This window comes from Tachypleus tridentatus, chromosome 10, assembly GCF_004210375.1.
Source record: "Tachypleus tridentatus isolate NWPU-2018 chromosome 10, ASM421037v1, whole genome shotgun sequence".
NCBI lineage: Eukaryota > Metazoa > Arthropoda > Merostomata > Xiphosura > Limulidae > Tachypleus > Tachypleus tridentatus.
Genome location: NC_134834.1, coordinates 154,544,874 through 154,565,346, shown reverse-complemented (window position 1 = coordinate 154,565,346; position 20,473 = coordinate 154,544,874). Strand labels below are relative to the sequence as shown.

The 20,473-nt window shown below is 33.3% G+C and overlaps 1 protein-coding gene across 5 annotated transcripts in view; it reads right to left on the bottom strand.

The window, feature by feature from the left end:
- Positions 1 to 20,473, bottom strand: part of LOC143230682 (protein YIPF4-like) — a 61,515-nt gene that overhangs the window by 3,944 nt on the left and 37,098 nt on the right. For all 5 annotated transcript variants that reach the window (XM_076464649.1, XM_076464651.1, XM_076464650.1 and 2 more), the window contains 3 exons: positions 11,295 to 11,466; positions 971 to 1,048; positions 235 to 348 (listed from right to left, as the gene is read on the bottom strand). In XM_076464649.1, coding sequence (XP_076320764.1) covers positions 235 to 348; positions 971 to 1,048; positions 11,295 to 11,466 — 364 coding nt within the window. The remainder of the gene's footprint in view (positions 1 to 234; positions 349 to 970; positions 1,049 to 11,294; positions 11,467 to 20,473) is intronic.

Here is a 20,473-nt window from a genome sequence, read left to right as displayed (position 1 = left end):
TTACAGGAGTTCTAATAACAAAAATATCAATACTACAGCAAATCACTCTAATTACTGTTGGGGTTTCTTGTGTATTCTAAAGAGAAAACAACTGAACATGCTCAGTCTTTTTTGTTAAATGTTTTCACTTAGTATTGTAGCAGAAAAACGTTAACTCAATATGATGTGACATGCAGACTCCACCTGAAGTAAGCAACATAAAAACAAGTAACTTAAAGATTAAATATAACTTACCTTTACAAACAGACTAATGAATGGAAAAGGATTTAAAAGTGGTAAGGTGGTTGCTGTTATGATCAAAGGCAAAACAGAATATCCAATTACTCCAAGGCACTGAGAATAGTTTACCTAATATGGTAAAATATCATATTATTAAGAACATGCTAACTTTTAACTATAGTATCTAACATCAACATCATTCAAATAAAACTACTCAAATATTATCTAACATTACTGGATTTGTAACAAATGTTTGTGTTACTGTAAAACATTTATGCCAGGTATGTACAAAAACCATGATTTGTCACAACTTTATTTTTTTATTATCTATGGAGACAAATTACAAGTCCCAAGAAATGATCATCTGGAAATCTTGGAATTATGAGAAACTAATTATCATATTACTTCAAGAAAAAAATATACTTCAGAGAAATAGAAAAAAAGAGAAAAACATTTTAACAAAAACAAATTAAAAAATAAACAATGAAATTACCAGAAAACATTTATCAGTAAACCTCAGTCAAATATGTAGTTATCACTAACCAATGAGTTCAATATGTGCCCAATCATACAACTAAAACAAAACATGAAATATTTAGTTAAACTTTTATTAATGATTCACTTACATTATTAGCAACTAGAAAAATGGAACAATACTGTTTTATTCTTTACAATTTTTAAACAGTTTTTTTAGTTACAAACCAGTTACTAATCTCTTAAATAACAGTAAATTATGTAGAACCTATCTTACCTCTCCACCCAAGACTCGAGCAAGAAGGAAAACAAGAAGGGACCCACAAACCCAGAGAGTCATTATCCATGATACTACCTACAATAGAAAAAACATGACAAAGCCATTAATTCATTTCTAAGGTTAAATAAATATATACAGATATCTTTGAAAGATCCTTAAAGCCTCTTTATATGACATACAGATTATGCAGATTACACAAAACTTTAGAAGGAACGAACTTTGATATATTCTTATACTAAATTAGACCTATATACTATTATTTTTACATTAAATACATTCTTCATGATCTTAATTGTCTAATAGCATTTTTAAGTGTTGTCTTCTAGCCTACCCTATCAAGGTATACATCTTTCTTGTCCTAGTTAAAAGGCCAGTTAAATTATCATAGACATAGAAAATTGTTTTCTTTGTGTGCATTATTATTCTGTGTTCTTAGGTTCATCCTTTAAGTAAATAAAAAAATTATTTAGTGTACTAGTACCATCACTTTTTCATAAGCGTATATTTCATCAGTATCTAACAGCAAAAAACAAGAGGTCAAATGTAAGTGCTGTATTTCTTGTTTTTCATGAATTATTTATTATGGTTATAAAATTAACTAAAGTGTAAAAATTAAAAACTTATTGGATAAATAACATTGGATGAGATAATGAAAAACAATAATATGCATTTTGTAACACAAAAAGTGTAGCAGGCACTACAATAGTATGTCCTACATCAACCGTAATTTATGTAGCTTTCTAAATAAGTTATTAATATGTTTAAAAAAGGCCATCATTGCTCAAAGAAACATCTTTAGTTTAAACACATCAAGCTCCCCTCATAAAATATCAGTTTTGTTCACTTGAATGCTAAAACAACCATTTGTTTTACATAGTTTAGAATATGCTCTTTCTATTGGTTATTTACATGTTCAACAGCAGTGTCAGAGAGAATTATATACATGTCTTAAAAGATATGGGAGGGATATGTCATGTTGGTTTGACAAATTTAAGTGGTATCTCAGCAAAATAAGAAGAGGTTTAAAATTTTACTTTCTGGTTCACTAACATCTGTAGTATATGTTACTATTTAGTTGCACAATCTGAAACCTTTATAAGGAGAGTGTAACAGATGAAAAGTCCAAATACCATTATGTCATGCAAATCAGGGGCCAAGGGTGAGAATTTAAATTCTTCCTTTTGAAATTAAAACTTAAAGCTTAAATAAGATATAAATTTGAATTACAAAATATATTTTGATTCCAAGCATATTAACATACTTTTATTAAAAGTATTTTAATTAGATTTTGAATGTAATTTAATAAAAAAATCATAACGTGCATACTTTGTCCTTTCTATGTCCTCTGGATTGATGGAATCCAATCAAACCAGACCCTCATTACTAGTAAAGTGTTTAGGGAATAAGTACTTGGGCCTACGTTGTTTTTGTCCTATTCAATTTAATGGTACTGACTGAATCATAATCAGTACATTAGTAAGGTCTGTTGATGGGAATATTGAGGAACTACAAGTTCAAACAGTATTTGGCAAATAATCTATAGTTATAGCAAGTGTAAGGCAATGCAGATGGTTTATCATAATTTGGATGACAAATTTAACATACATGGCTTCCCAGTCTGAAAGATAGGATCTTAACATAGCAGTGAATAAGTCACTTAAGTCATTGAAGCAGTAATCTGTTGCTAAAAGTTATGCCAACAGAATTTTAGGGTATATCTGTATACATTGATTACAAGTAAAAGAAGAAAACCAGTTACCTGAGAATGAATTCTGAATAACTGGAAAGGGTTCACATGAAGACAACTAGGATGATTCTTGGAAAGGGGAAGGTTATCTTACAAGGATACATTATGATCATTAACTCATTTTTGTATCTTACTGATGTTTCCAAGAATATCTTTAGAACTGATATGATAAAAGCAGGGGTCAAACCAGAATTAAAAAACAGGAAGATGATGCTCCTCCCTCCAGGTTGACAGGGAGAAGTTTTTGAAAATAGAGAGATTTCACATTTCTGTATTAAACACATTTATGATGTGAAAACCCCATTTAATAAAGGAAATGTTGTTTATTTAGGATTAATTATTTCCATTACATGTATGCAGGCAATTTGAAGCATTAATTAATCAGTGCATTTTATCTACTTAAGAAACATTTTTCTTCATAATTTAAGAACAATTTTTCTTAAATTTTTAATTTAAATAATCAGTAAAATTACATTTTCTATATATAAAGCACAAAAATCTAGATCACTTAGCTAATCTCAATCAAATTTTATAGGATGATAGTTTGGGACAAAGAGCATGTTAATGGTGAGTTCACCCCCCTCCATTCCCTGTTATTGAGCATTTATTACCTTTGACATATGATAGCATTGACAACAATCATAGATGGTGCCATGTCCTTGCATAAAAAACAAAAAGCCTTTTTTTTCTTATAAAACAAAGACAATGTGTGGGGAGAACACAAGTATCTTATATATCTCAGAGAGTGTACTAGCACTCTCTATGGAGAAATGAAAAACTGTGGCTGTCACTATTGCAATACCACATAACTCAGCTTAAGGTACAACTCCAACTACTACCACAAAGTTGATATGAAGAACCAGTTTTTGAGTTTTACCAACTTCTAACTTTGACCTGCAAGGCACTTCTGCAGCAAATGACCATCAATTAACCCTTTCAACATGAGCACCTGCAATTTGCAGAAGTCATATGGAAATTTCACTTGTGCAACAGTACATACTGTAACTCTGAGATTTTTTTAATTTATCCTCATTTAAACCAGCAAGATTTTGCTAAAGATTAAATATTTTGAACATAAAAAATGACATTATTTTTATTTTGTTTTATTAAAAATATGTTATTTATCTATTACAGTTATTCACATTCAAACTTTCAACAGTACACGGTGATTTTAATTTTAGATATAAAATAATTTTTCTTCATCTTAGTTTTCATGTTTCATTTGTATTACACCTTTGGTTATTTCACAAAAATTACTAAACTTTTCAAATAACAAAAGCATGAATACAGCTTTTTTTTTTCTAGTTTAGTTAGTAACTTGTATATTATATGGCAGTCATGATATTTAGTCTTAGCAAAATTTTCATGCCAATGAACATACAAATAGTGCTTTCTTTCTGAATCTTACAAATTCAACAGTATCAACATCCTTGGTACCTTTATATCAAGCTGAAGTAAAATTGATTCAAAATTTTGTGAAAGTACCTAAGAGTCTCTGTCCTAAACATTTTCATCATATTTTCATTTCTAGCAAGAATGTGACTCATTTTTTACAAGATATAAATTTTAATTAATTTTCTGGAAACATTTTTGGTAAATGAAGTACCATATTATGAGCAGCAATATATGTTTGACTGAATTGTAAAATTAAAATACAATTACATCTGTAAATTAATGAGTAAAGATATTGTTGAGTTTTTGTTTTGTTTCATGTGCTGAGTCCCAGGAAATGTATAATGTATCCCATTATAGAGAACGATGTTTTGACCTTAGAATATATTAATCAATTAATCAACATGTTAAAAAATAAACTAAGCACAGCCACAAAACTATGCTCACCCGATAAAATTAATGATGAAATCAACAAAATAAAACAATACTTCATCGACATTAACAAATTTCTCCTGAAAACCTAGATCAACAACAAACAAACAATAATAAATCCCAAGATTCAATAAACTACAAAATCTTACTCTGCTGCATATCATATGTTCACAATATCAGCAAAAAAATAACCAACTTTTGGAAAAACTTATAACAAAACACAACATTCCACTAAACACCAAATTTATTCAAAAACCAGGTGCAAAACTAAAGTCCATACTATGTAAAACATACACTGATGAACACAACACCAACATAATTTATAAAATACAAAGCAACAACTGCAATGACTTCTATATTGGAGAAACAAGCAGAAGAATGAAAACTAGATTCAAAGAAAAAAAAAACAAAAAAAAACTTGCATACTGCAAATCAAAAACACAACATAACCATGGAAAACTCCCAGATACTAAGTAGGGAAACAAATATAAACAAGCACACACTCAAAGAAGCCCTACTTATACAGCAACTAAAACCAAAATTAAACCAATGTAAAGGAACACCTTTATACCTATACTAATTAATAACCTAACATCCAACTGCATCGCCCCCTACAATCCCGTACCCGTTTATACTCTCATTCTTAAGACATTTGTCCAGCAACTGTTAGTTGCAAACTCTCTTTGTTAACCTGAAAATGACCTAGGAAGGTTGAAACGTTGTTCTCTCCTTATCAATAACAGTGTTAATACCCATGCCAGCCGTTCCGAGATATATGTTTTGACTCAAAATTTGCTGGAGAGTTAGCAAAGTTAGAACTTTAAAAGAAAAGTTCAAAGGAACTTTATCTGGTTGTGTGATACCTACAAATGTTTCTGTTTTCTAAAAATATATTTCAAAGGTAATAAGAAAGAACACAAGACTAAGGTTTAGAAATGATTTAGGCTCAAATTAACCTTTTCACTATGGGTTTGGTATAATATACGAGTTTGTCTACACATCTGCAAAAGTTAAGTATTTGCACAATAACTTTTGATAAAGCACATGTATCTTCATACAATTTGGTAAACTTTTAATAAAGATTACAAGTATTTAATGTAAAAAAATCAGATTTTTAATGAAATATTTTTACTAATGATTTGTTTGTAAAAAAAGTGTTTTGTTACTAGCAAAGTGATTTCATGTTATGATTAAAAAACTCTTCATCCCAAAACTCTGAAATATTTTTGTGTAATCTCTAAAATTTCCTAAAATACATTTCAAACATTTGTTTTCAGTGAGACTATATTTTCTGTTATATTCTATACTCTAAGTATGTGTAGTCTATCACTTCACCAATTTCATAATCATAATAAAAAATTAAGAAATAAATATAAATTATGCTCTTTTCATGCAAGAATAACTTCATATTATAGTTTAATCTATGTAGCTAACATTACATAACTTGCACTGATGTGGTGCAACTGACCTTTAGTTTTCCCTGTCTGGGCTGTTTTAATGGACTAGTATTTTATAATATGTAGTCACATTATTATTGTACATTATACATATATATATATATTATAACTATTTAGAAATAAATTATTAAACTTTTTTTTTAAATAGAGAACAATAAATCAAAAAGTAAACCAAATAATTTTCTCTTCTTGCTATAACCTTTGTACTTGGTTGTTGCTGGACACAGGTTGCTAAGACTTTTAAAATTTCACACATGGAGGATATTAAAATTTTTTTTACATTTTACATATACAGTTGAAGAACCAAAATTCGTAAATAACTACATTGATATCACAGACTTCCACTATAAGTTTTAAACTTAGTAACTAAGATTTATTTGATTTTAAAAAGTATGAAACTTTGAGCAGACTAAAAACAATCTACCTCCTTGAAAACTTGGATTAAAAGAACACAGTAGCCTTTTCAAAGACTATAATGGCTGATAAAACCACTCTGGGGACAGTCTAAGGTGTTGATTGGTTAATCGCGTGTCATACACTGTAGTTAGAGTATAAAAGGGACCATTTCAACAAGTGGAAGGAGTTGAATGGAGCTACCATGTTTGATTCAGTGCATAAGCCATATCTCAGCAAAATAAAAAGATGTGAAATTCTTATTTTATAACCTTGCTTGCCAATATTAGTAATTTGTACGAAACTATAGACTTGGTATTTTAACATCACAAACATTTAATTTTAAGCAGTGCTGCATGTGACTCACTAAAATCTATATTTAGGTGTGTTCTTTAATATTCACTTTCAAATTAAGATATTAACTCATATATATAATATCAAAGTTTGAATTATAATCTACTATTTTATTCCAAAATTACTGACATAAATTCATAAAACAGTAGTTCAATATAGATGCAAGTGAGCAAATGCAATGACATGGGCTTTGACCAGTGATCTGTCATGAAAGGGTTAAGTCAGTTTTGCTTTTCTAACAGGATGATTTACTTGTGGACAATTGTCATTAACATTAGTTTAGACCTGAATCTTGCATTAATGTAAGAAGATTAATGATTTCTGAAAAAAATAAAAGATATCATTTTTTTTTTCTTTCTTAAGGATGGGTATGCATGAATAGCTTTAAATGACTAAATGATCCCTTGTTATCAATGTTTTGATAACTGACCAGAAACAAAAGTTTGATCACAAATCAAGAGACAATGTTACAGTAAAAATATTAGACTTTTATGACAGTAATAGATGTCAGTAAATCTGTAAAATTTACTAATCTTTGAAATCAGTAAGCCTAAAAGTTTGTGATAAAAAACATTTCAATTGCAGATTTTTTTAAATATTTATATTAATTTTTACATTGCAAATTCAAAATCAGAGGCACATAAACTGAAATTTTAGATTTATATTTCATCTCCCACAATTCGCTGCTCAACAGACCTTTCATTTAAATCTCTGACTATGGAGGTGGGCATAGTGTACCTACTAAGTAACCATTAGGTTAGTAATACTATAACTTTTGATAATATGTGCTATCTTCACAACATTCTACAGACTATCATTAAACATTACAAGACTTATGTACATGAAATATGTGTTTGTTTGTTTTTAATAACAGATTTGCCTAAGGATTTTTTTTCAGCAATATTGACTATCCATCATGCATGCAAAGTAATTTTAATTTTAAGATTAAAAATGCTTTTCTTCATCTGAAAATTATCAAATTAACTTGCATAATCTATGTAATATTGCAAATAAATATCAAACTTTGTTTAAGAAAAAAACTATAGGTATTTGTTATTTTATTTACCTTAACTCTGTACAAGATTGGTCAATTTCACCAATTTCACAACCACGATAAAAAATTAGGAAATTTAAATTATCCTTTTTCCTTTCTAGAATGACTCAAGTACAGGAGGAAACCACAAGTATTTATTGTAAGTAGTTTAAATCTTGCAACAGGAAACATATATCTATACTAGTTTTTGTGTTTTAGTGACCTTTGAATCATGTATAACTAATAGTCTTAACCATACAAGTTACTAATCACTTGGTACATATACAGATCACATTACTGTATTGAATTGCACAGAGCTGGCCTTTACAATGTACAAGTTATTGTTAGTACTCGCATACCAATATTTTGTAAACCACACTGACAAAATAGATACTATTGTTATTTATAAATAAGTTCTTAAATTTCATTTATTTTTCTTAAAACATAGAATAGTAAATAAATAAATATAGGAAAAAATGGTATCTATTATTTACAATGCTACAAAGTTTTCGTATTTTTGTGTCATACTTGCTAAGTTACATCACATTTGGTAAGTGTAAGACGTAAAAAAAGTTTTGTAAATTTTATATATGCATTTTAATACAACAAATAATTATAAATTACTATACTGATACCACAAAATTACAAAATAATTTATCAGGCTATCTAATTAAATCATATCTGGGTGTAAAAAAATCTCATTTCTGATCAGACTACCACCTTAATCATCATCCTTCAACCTTTCAGCAGTTATAACAGTTTTACCTATATTATAGTTCAAAATTAGCACTTTGAATTGGTTATAAATATCTGATTAAGAGAAGGCACAGATAAACGAGTAGCACTGTCTGAAGGAACATTTTTCTGCATATTATGACCACTGCTCCTTTTCCACTGCTGATTAGAAACCAATTCATCATTAGCAGTGATATACAACATTATTTTTACTCTAATCATTCTACAATATATATATCCATTTTTATACCTTCCTACACTCATACTCTAGTGTTGTCCATTACCAAGTCAATATGTTAATATGAAAGTTAACAATTACTGCATGCATAAAACAAAATGATGAGTAGCAATAAAAATGTGAATTTGAACATATACCAAAGCACGCAAACCAAAATTACACAAAATACATGGAAACTGAGAAGATGGCATGGAAATTTGTGGAATTGGAGTTTCTCATCTACACTGTATACAAAATTAACTCCATGAATATGAGCTCAGTCAATCTAACTGATCATGACCTCTTTGTACTTGTTTGAAGTCTTTATAGATGTAGTACTTCTAACTTTCAGTAAAGGGTATGGATCTTCACAAAATCTGACAGTGTTTCATCTAACATTACAAGTCTTTCACACACAAAAAATAATATTTTTGATCAAGTATTATTAATAAACTAAAATAAAAATTTGTCCATGAATATAGTGAATATTTGTTTAAAATAGTCCCAGTGCAAAGTAATTTTCATATTAAGATTAAAAATACTTTTCCCCATCTCAAGAATTCCAAACTTCCAACATTTTTTTCAGTAAAACTATATTTTATCTGTTATTTTCTCAATACCCTATCTCTGTATGTGATTGGTCTATGCAGGCTATATTTACAAGATTTTGTCTCCATTCACCAAAGACTTTGGTGTGTTTACATAGAGCTTCCTTCATCTTTGTGATTTTCCAAAATGCTATTACAGAATCACAGTAAAATGCCTCTAACCTTGTTAAAATGTAAAAAATAAGCTTCACTTTCTTTGTAAAAGATACGACTTGAGTTGTTTAGACATTGTTATCACAATAATACTGTTTGCAAACTGATTTGCATCTTGATTTCGACAAGTTCTGTGACACAGTTAGAAAATCAAGAAAATAGAATTAATCCTAAAGTTCTAGATTGTAAAAAATAACTCGGAAAATATCTTAAGCAAAACAAACTAAACAGGCAATCTGAATTTTTACATCAGTGGTTAATGCTTCTAGTACTTTTGAAAATACCAAATAACCTTTGTTAAACACTCAGTCAAGGGATGGGAACATTCTGACTGTTCACTAAAGATGAAACAGTGGTTTCCATTTACATGTAGGCATTATTAATAAATATGGAGAAAAAGGAATGTGTCCAGAAAGACAAAAAGAAGTAAAGGGAAGAGAAAAAAAATAGTGTATAATATTCTTTTCTGATGGAAATAGATGAAAATATTATTCTATTTCCACAATTGTATCACTGTTTAATGATACAGTACATTGTATTACTGTTTGGCATACGTGGTCACTAATTGATTCACATGAAAAAGTAAATGATTTTTGTGTGTCTGACTTGCAGTTTCTTTCATTTATACCTGTTGTCAAAGCAGAAAGTTCCATTATATGGTTATGAAACTTTGAATTCTCCTTTATACAAGGAAGCTATTCTATATACGTATAAATATCATTAATTTAAAACATTTTTTCCCCTTATTTTCTAGCCCTGAATCACTATCACTTCCCATCTCATTTCATAAAATCTCCACTCCTGGAAGGATAGAAGTTCCATTTAATAACAACTGTATCTATACAAACTGTAAAAATTCACAGCTAAACAACTCTCTGAAAATTGTTTATCCTCCATAATGTGTATATTGTATGGTACAAATGTTGACAGAATACAGATATTCTTACCTAAATAGAGCAAAGATTGTTAAGATTGGTGAACTGTATGTTAGATATGTGCAAACAAGCAAATGCTTCTGAAACATCTGGAGGTCATACAAAATCCTAGTTTTTAAAGATGCGTCCTAATTATAATATTAAGTCTAATTATTTTTTAGTAAAGCTGGAGAAAAACTAATTAGTAATTATTATTTAGGCACAATAATTATAATAAATAAAAAATATTATAATAATAATAACTAGTAGCTAGTTTCTAGGTATAATAAATAAAAATTAAACAATAATTAGGCAAAGGTGATTGTACATGTTATTAATCATGCTAACTACTAACATCAATTGCCACAACCTTATTGTAGGTACCTGTATTTGAAATTTTGATGGCCCATATTTGTCTGGCTTACAGGTATTCTTTCTGTATACTTTCAATTTAAATTTTGCACAAAAATCTGAAACTATATAGACATTCAGCACAAAAGTTTGGATTAAAGTAGACCATTGGTTGAGTATGAGGGATGGCTGGTCAATGGAAGAGGAAAGTAAAAAAAAAAAAAAAAAATTAAAAACTGATCTACAGGATAAAAACTGACCACATATGAGAAATGATTGTTTGTGGTGCTTCAAATGTATTAACAAATTCCATATATTACTGTTGAAGCAAATAATACAGAGAGAAATACTTGCATTTTAAGAAAGGTTACTTAATACTTCATGCATTTTTGCTAAGCAACAAAACTCAAAAGCACAGAAGCATGTATAAAATATTAAAGACAAACAAAAAACATTTCACCTTAATGGTGGTGCATATAAAAGAAACTATAAAAAATTTTAAAACACTGATGATCTTTAAGAGAAAATAACTTACTGTTGCTTGTCCATATAAGGAGACAAGAGCAAAGACAATAACAACAAACAACGGTCCCCAGAAGTCAGGACTGTCCCGAACCAGTTGCCTTTGGTAACCAAGAAAAGGGAATGGACATAGCACACACCGTACTTTGTAGAGGATATCTCTGGGGTCAATCTCCAGCTCTTCCCTTTAAAACAAAAAATGAAAATTTCAAATGTAATTTGCATATGGTTCTCACGCCAAAATACATAAAAGTATATATATATATATATATAAGAAATTATTTTGACAACAAAAATCCCAAAAGATAACATTTTCGTTACATGAAAGTGTATTTCAGATAGATACTAACCTCGTGATGACAAGAAACCCACATGAAGTAAAAATGTATCTCACGACAGCTGGTATGGGTATTAACCTGAAGATGACCTAAGAAGGTTGAAACTTTCTTTGCTTTATTTTGGTAAAAGTGTTAACACCCATAAACAGCCATTCCAAAGTACTTACCTCTCTGCACCAAAAGATAGGTAGGTAGGTATTCAATGTTTATTGGCACAAAGCTACTAGGCTGTCTGTGCCAGACAAGATGTGGTACAGTATAGGTATAGGGCAATTATGGTAAAAAGTAAAGGGTCATTCCATGTCAAATCATCCAGGGGGCTTGTAGGTGACCCCCACAGAATGCCTTGAAAAAATTCACATGCTCATCTACCCACATAATGAAAAATTGCCAAAGATTAGATCAATATCTCTAATAGTTTCTGATTTACAGCCCTTCAAAATTTAGGTGTGTTTTTTTTGGGCAAATTCATTTTCGGGTAACTTTGGCTGCTTAAAGCTTCGAGAGTAAAGGTGGTAGACCATTCAAAAATGGTCTCAAACCAAGTTTATCTCTCTTAGGATTTGCATAGTGAGGCAATAAAATCACCTGAAAACCTAAAATTGTAAAAAACATTGGTTTATGTAATAAGCCATAGCTCTAAGTTGAACACCATCCTGAATTTTTTTGTAGATCATGTTCAAAGATGTAAGAATATATGGTAAAAATCTGGAAAGGCTGAATAGCTGGTGACATGGTCAAACTGTGGCCTGAAGTAGGGCTATTTTTAGCTAAATCATAAAAAGTTGCATGCAACTGAATTTTTTTTACAGAAGATCTAACAGAGTTTTAATTACAACAATTGCTGATTTATCAGCTGATATGTTATAGGAAATTTGAAAACAAAATTCAGCTTTGTATCATATTGAGTCTTAGATCTATGGCTTATTAAATAAACCAATTTTTTTTAAGATTTTGGGTTTTCAGGTGATTTTACAGCCTCACTATGAAAATCCTAAGAGAGATAAACTTGGTTTGAGACCATTTTTGAATTCTGTGAGATTAATTCAGTCAGTGTAGCAACTTTCAGCCTTCTACCACCATTACTCTTGCAGCTTTAAGCAGCTAAAGTTGCCTGAAAATGAATTAGCCAAAAATAAAAAAAAAATTAATTAAATTTCACAGGGCTGTAAATCAGAAATTATTAGATATATTGATCTAATCTATGACAATTTTTCATAATATGGGTAGATGAGCACATGTGAATTTTTTCAAGGCATTCTGTGGGGATCACCTGGAAAATTTTCCAAAATCTGAATGATTTGACATGGAATGACCCTAAAATATGTAAAATTAGGAACTGCCAGGAAATCTGAAGCAAGAAGTACACCCTTGCTAACAGTCACCTGAAGTTGGCCTTTCCAGTCCTGGGTTCAGTTTAAAAGAAAAATAAAAACTAAAATGTGTAAAATTAAGACTTGCCAGGAAGATTGAAGCAACAAGATTGAAATTGCAGTCAGTCACCTGAAGCTGGCCTTTCCAGTCCTGGGTTCAAGTCAAAATAAAAATTGAAATGTGAAAAAGAAAATGTGTTAAAACATTAAAATGTGCAAAAGAAATAATGCTAAAACACTATATAGTCCAATAAAAATCCTTAAATTAAGTGTAAAAGACCAATGGCTCTTAAAAATGTAAAAACATGAGTGAAATGGGCAGTATCACCTATAACATAAGCTAAAGTCAAGGGCCAACCCACCTTACAAATATTTTTAAAATGGTGTCATTGTTCTAGGTTGTAACAACTGCATGATAATAAAATGTGGATGATTGTGATTTGAGTGCCACATAGACCACACATTGGTACAGCAGTACCAGATAAAAGGAAGTGGTGGGTTAAAAAAAACTGTGACCAATGTGTAGCCTTGCCAAAACAACCTCCTCTCTTTGATCCTTAAAGAAGCAAGAGGGCCAAAGACCAAGAGAAGGTTTGATTTGAAAAAGCTTGTTATTGTGTTGCTCATTCCAGGTTGCCTGCCATCTGGTGTACAGTCTGGATTTGATAACTGGACCATAGTCCATGTATAGAATGGGTACTGGAATGATAGATCCAGAACAGACAGACTTTGCTGCTATGTTTTCGATATTGATGAGAAGAGGGTGGTGACTGTCACAGAATGATTCCGAGGCCTATAGACAGCTGAGTGAGTCCTTATATATTGTACAATTTGTATATTGCATTATTTCAATATGATTTAGGGCAAGAGAGATGGCATACAATTTGACAGTGAAAACAGAAACTGTAGGGGGGAGTCTGTGTGCCACAATCGAACTGTCACAAACCATGGCTGAGCCCACTGAATCACCCGATTTGGAACTATCTGTATATATATAGGAAGGAATGGATCATATGAAAGATGTTTAGCTAAGAAAGAGCGATATTTCCAATTGGTTGCATCTGCTTTCCTCAGATGACTCAAAGATAGGTTACAATTGGGGACAGTAAATTGCCATGGTGGAATAGGCTAATTTGAAGAAACTGCAATGTTATTCAAGGATAAATCCAAATCTTCTAATTGTTCCTGGATACAGAGACTAAAAGGAACAATGGCAAATTTTCTGTTATTAAAAAGTTTGGTCCATTGTGGTTGTAAAACACAACTCCAGGTAGGATGCTGTGGTGAGGATCAAAGTTTGGAAGCATACATTAGAGACAGTTGCAAATGGCAAATATATATAGGGGGTTCATGAGATTCCACATACAGATTTTGCACGGAAGAAGTACGAAAAGCTCCAATGCAAAGCTGAAGCCCCTGGTGAGAGACAGGATCCAACATTTTTAATGCTGAGATTCTGGAAGAACCATAAACCACAGACCCATAGTTAAGTTTGGATCGGATAAGGGCACGATAAATTTTGAGCATGGAATATCGATCTGCTCCCCAAGAAGTAGAAGAGAAGAAAGGGAGAATGTTCAATGCTTTTAGACATTTGATACTAAGTTGCTGGATGTGCGATATAAAATTTAATTTACAATCAAATATAAGACCTAAGAACTTTGCCTCAGGGACGACAGGAAGTACAACATCATCAAGACAGAGTTCTGGATCTGGGTGGATTCCCCATTTGCAGCAGAAATGTATACAAATGGTTTTAGAGAGTGAAAGTTTAAACCCATTTGCTGTGGTACACTTCAGTATCTGACTGATTGCAGTTTGTAACTGCCATTCAATAAACCTCATGTTTGATGACTGACAAGAGATGTAAGTCATCAACAAAAAGACCATTTGCAACCGTAGGGGTAGCTGTTTACTTATGGCATTAATCTTTATAATGAAAAGTGTGACACTCAGAATACAGCCCTAAGGAACTCCAAGTTCCTGTGGGAAAAAATGAGAGAGTGTTAAACCCACACGGTCTTGGAATCAGCGCTTCATTAAGAATTGCCAGATGAAAAGGAGTAAGTTTCCATGCAATCCATATAAGTGAAGGTCTTGTAAGGTGCCATATCTCCATTGTTGTATCATAAGCTTTTTCTAAATAAACTAAAAACAGTAACAAGATGTTGTTCCCTTAAAAAAGGCTTCTCTGATTGATGTTTCAAGGCGAATTAAGTGGTCTATCATAGAGTGTTGTCTTCGGAACTCACACCGAGTAGGTGAGAGGAGGTTGTTTGATTCAAGAAACCAAACGAGGTGGGCATTGATTATCCTCTCTAAGATCTTACTGAGACAATTTGTCAAAGCAATGGGACAGTAATTTGAAGGAATCGTTGGATCCTTCCCAGGTTTCAGAATAGGGAGTATGATAGGTTGTCGCCAAGCATCTGGTTAGACATTTTCCTGTCATATCCAATTAAAGACAGCTAGGATAATAGTAAAAGAGTTCTGGGAGAGGTGGCATAACATCTCATAATATATATTATCAAGTCTGATTAATGTATTGTCAGACCGATGAATAGCAAGTTTGAGTTCCATCAGTGTAAGAGAACAATTGTAGTCATAGGAATGATCAGTTGAAAAGGAAAGAGGCAGATGCTCCACTTGTGTTTTAATAGCTAAAAAGGAAGGGGATAAGTTTGAAAAGCTAGAAATGCAAGAGAAGTCCCCAAGAGTATTGGCAATGCTCTGTGCATCTGCAACTTCACAACCTTCAGATATTAAGATAGAGGGGGGCAGAAGTATATCTTCCACTCACCCTCTGGATCTTATCCCATATAACTTTTGTGCTGGTTGTTGAAGAAATGCTGGAGGTGTATTTAATCCAAGATTACTTCTGGCTTTGACGTCTAACTTGCTGAAATGCAATGCAGTTTGAGAGCATGGGATATCTTCGAAATTTATCCCAAGCACGCTTCTGAGTTTTCCATGTCATAGAACAGGCAGAATTCCACCAAGGGCAGGGATGTCGTAGGGAATATGTCGAGGTTTGGGTACTTGCATTGAGTAGCAGCTTGTATAATACTGTTGGTTACTGTTGCTATACAATCATCTATGGATGATTTACATAAGATGGCAGGATCAAGTTCCAAGAGAGTAGTGAAAGAAGGCCAGTTGGCCTGGACCAACTTCCACCAAGGTACATGGGTCAGGTGGTACTCATCACAGCCAATCTCTTGTAAGATGATGGGAAAATGATCACTACCTTGTGGATTAATGTCAATCTCCCAAGAAAAGATCCAGTATTGAATAGAGCCAAGATGTGGTTCAGGAGCTTATGCACTATGGTGCGCGATCTCATATCAATACGAGAGCCACCCCAGAGGGGATTATGCCCATTGAAATCGTCCAAGATTAAAAAAAGGGTAGGTAGTTGCTTAATGAGAGCATTGAGATCTGATTGATTATAATGCATTTCAGATGTAAGGTATAGAGAGCAAATAGTGATGGTACAACCCAAGGAGACACTGATGGCTACAGCCTCCAAGTGTGTGGTCAATGACAGAGACCAGGTGGGCAGATGCTGATCAACCAGCAATGCAACTCCCTAATGTTCCCGTTTACACACAGCCTGTCATTCCGGTATAATGAATAGTGGCAGATAGTAACTGTATTTGTAGGCTGTAGAAATGTTTCCTGCAAAAGAAAGACATATGGGATGATAAAAGTCAATCAGATCTTTGATGTCAGTCATATTTGATTGGAAACCTCGACAGTTCCATTGGATTAGTGTGGCCATGTGTAATTATTTCATAGGAGAAGACAGTAGAGTCCTTCTGCTTACAACTGCGTTTTTTTTCTTTATTGGATGTTGGTCTATCACCCTCTATGGATCCTGCTCTAGCTCAAATGGTCAGGTCTGAATTTATCGGTACATGTACTAATGATTGAGGGCACAGATGAGTTGTTTTTTTAATTTTAGGGATACCAAGAGAGGGAGATCCTATGGACACATCTTGACTTGAAGAAGGTGAAGTTTGGCAATGACTGGAAGGTGTGGTCAGGACAGAGATGAAAGAAGACACTGATTCATAAACTGTGTTGATTTTGGGAAGTGTTTCATTTAGATTTTCTGGTGAAGATTGTGTAGGGGATAGGGTAAGGTCTGTTTGGACTCCTACTGTAGTAGTAGAATGGGTTACAGCAGCTAAAGTTCTGGTTGAAATAGGTAATAACAATTTTCGAGCCTCTGTGTAAGTGAGATTGTTAACTGTCTTGACACATTGTACTTCTTTTTCTTCTACCCATTTAGGGCAAGAGGTAAAATAAGAAAGATGTGTACCATTACAGTTTATACAATGTGGTTCGAGTTGGCATTATGGTATTTACCACCACAACAAGCACAGGTCAAGGAACCCACAGCAAGATTGTTTTGAATGACCAAATCAATGACAATGGAAACATCATACAGGATTAGGAATATAAGGTTGTACCTTACAATTTAGATATCCTGCTTTTATTGTGGTGGGAGGACATGGTACAATAAATGTTAGTATTAGAACTTTTGTTGGTTCCAGAATTCCATCGTTTCGAGTGAAGATTCGGCATACTGCTGTGACACCTTGGTTTGGGGACAGTCTTTAAATCTCTTTCAACTATGACTCCTCTGAAAGTATTCAAAGTGGAATGAGGAGTAACTTCAATGGGTATGTCCCCAAGGCCTTTGATGTCAGGAGGAGTTTGGTATGCTGTGATGAAGATGTCTCCCAAACGTAGCTTTTATATCAATTTAGGGGAACCAGCAAGCCTTTCTAAGCCCTTATGAATAAAAAATGGAGACATCTGCCCTAGAGGTTTGTCACTTAAGGAATGCAAAATTGGGAATCCTGGGACAGATTCAAGTGGTGAGTTAGGCTGTACAGATTCATCAATGTGTGGTCGTTTTCCAGTAGTCAGGTTTTTCTCAATGGTTTCAAGTTGTGTTATTTTTTTTGTTTTAGGAGTATCCATAATAAATAGAAAATTTTTCGGTGCCCACTGACCCTACCCACTATGGAGCCTTATAAGGGGACGCACAACAGTGCCTTAAGGGCACTGCAGTGATGCAAGGGTTTCGTGAGCACTATACCCGAACACCAGTGTCAGACACAATGTCCACATCACCCGTTGTGAACGTCCTATGCTGGTACTCAGTTGACCCTAGCTCAAATGGACTAGCCAATTGATCCTGGGGCACCCGTTTACAGGAATTTATGGTCAAAGTGGTGTGTTGGAGTTGGATCCCTCAACAACCAGGATTCTCTCCTCCCCTTTACAGGTTACCATGCATGGCAAACACGTAGGTGAATGTTTAGATCCCAGAGGAGGTAAACTGTAAGAACAGAACCTTCTCTGGGAGGTCCTCTCACCATGTACAGGAATCCACATTGAGGGGGCACCAAAAGAGCTGTCACTTTGCACGTACAATCACATAGCTTCCTCCACATGCTACAAGTCTTAAACAAAGCTCCCACCCCTACATGTGTCATGTACTGCCTTAGTCTATGATGTCAACATCGTTAGACTACAGTCTACTACCAACAGAAGGATGATATATCCTCCCATGTGCAGTAATACCAGGAGCACTAGTATTTCAACATAGACTCATTCTTAACAAAAAAAACTAAATGCACAGGAAGTGAAAAGGAAAAAAATGAGATGTTGCAAGAAATACAGGTAATGAAAATGTTAACTTCAGAAATGCTACTTACCTCTGTACCACAAAGAGCTAACATCACACTGTAGTTAATGGGGAGGCTGGTGAAGAGAAGGAAATTACAATGGTAAGTTCCAGTTTGAAAACAGCATTAGAAAGGGAAAGCCCATTCAATGTAACATCTACTATGCCAAGGGTAGGGCTGAGTAGCCTATTGGAGCTAAACTTGGTGTAAGATCATATACATATCAAACATACTCTTCACCCAAAGTTAGTGTTGTGTTTGCTGTTAAGAGAGGAAGTAAAACAAGACAAAACACTGCAAGAATTACTTACATGATGCTAAGGTGGGAGGAATATTAAGATTGTTCAGCTGCCCAGTTTTAAAATAATGGCTGGTTGAGTCTTAGTTCATAATATAGTGAGGTATCCAGTGTAACATCTCAGCCCTACTTCCTGTATTGTGGGTGCATCCACTACTAACTACCACAGTAGCTTGGGACTAGGGAAGGAAAGGTTGTCCCATTCTATATTTAAAAAAATTTGGAAGGGGGGTATTTGATCTAGGAAAAACATCAGAGAGGTGATAGGTCTGTCATCATGTATAACCATTTGTAACTAAGTCCAATGTTGAAACACATAACAAGATACCTCAACTGAAAACAGCACGCACAAGCCAGGGGTAAGAGTACACTCACACTTTGTATTGTAATTTGTTTCTTTCAGAAGTATAGAACAGCTTGGTTGGTTGGTTGGTTTAGTGTTTTATGGTGCAAAGCAACTAGGCTATCTGTGCTAAACATCTGATAAAAAGTTAAAATGAAAGTAATATTATTAAATTTCATCAAATGAAATTAAGGTAAAACAAGGCAAAGCTTAGTTTTTCAATTAAAAACATAAATGGCATTAAATCTAATTTTTACATCTAGTCTACAGCAGTAAGAGAAAAACTAAAGTTAAAACAATTTGCTGTACTGCCAGACCAATGACCAGTTTGAGTTCCACCAATGTAAAGGGACAATTATCATCATAGCGATAATCAGCTTGAAAGGAAAGAGGTGAGAGCTCTGCCTAAGTCTTGATGGCTAAAAAGGTGGAGAATGAACCAGAAGTGCTAGATAACTGGCAAAAGCTTTCACCTAGTGCATCGGCAATGCTCTGGGTATCAGCTACTTCCTGTCTACCAGAGAGCAAGATCAAGAGGGGGACAGAACTATATTGCCACTGACCTTTTGAATCTTGTCCCATATTACTTTGGAACTGGTGGTAGAAGATATGCTGGTTGTAAACTTAATCCAAGGTTCCTTCTGGCTTTGACGTCTTACCCACTGAGCACGTGCACATGCCTGCTGGAAAGAGAAGTTGTGCGAGAGTGTGAGATACCTATAAAAAGTATTCCAGGCGTGTTTTTTTGAGGCTTCCATGCCATGTGGCAGGTAGGATTCCACCATGGACGAGATATCATGGAAAATGTGTTGACCTTTTAGAAATACACTGAGCAGCTGCTTGTATAATAGTCATTAGCTGTTGCCACATAATCGTCTCTTGATGGCTTACAGACGATGGCAGGATCAAGTTCTGCAAGAGCAGTGAAAGAGGGCCAGTTTGCTTGATCCAGCTGGCATTAACCACAGCCAGTCTCTCTCAAAATTAAAGGAAAATGATCATCTCGTGGGTATTATCAACCTTCCATGAAAAGTTGAAGAATAGTAAAGGGGAGCAAACCAAAAGATCAATAGTAGTAAAGGACTGATTAGGTGCATGAAAATAAGTATAAGAACCACTATTGAAAAGATAAAGCTTG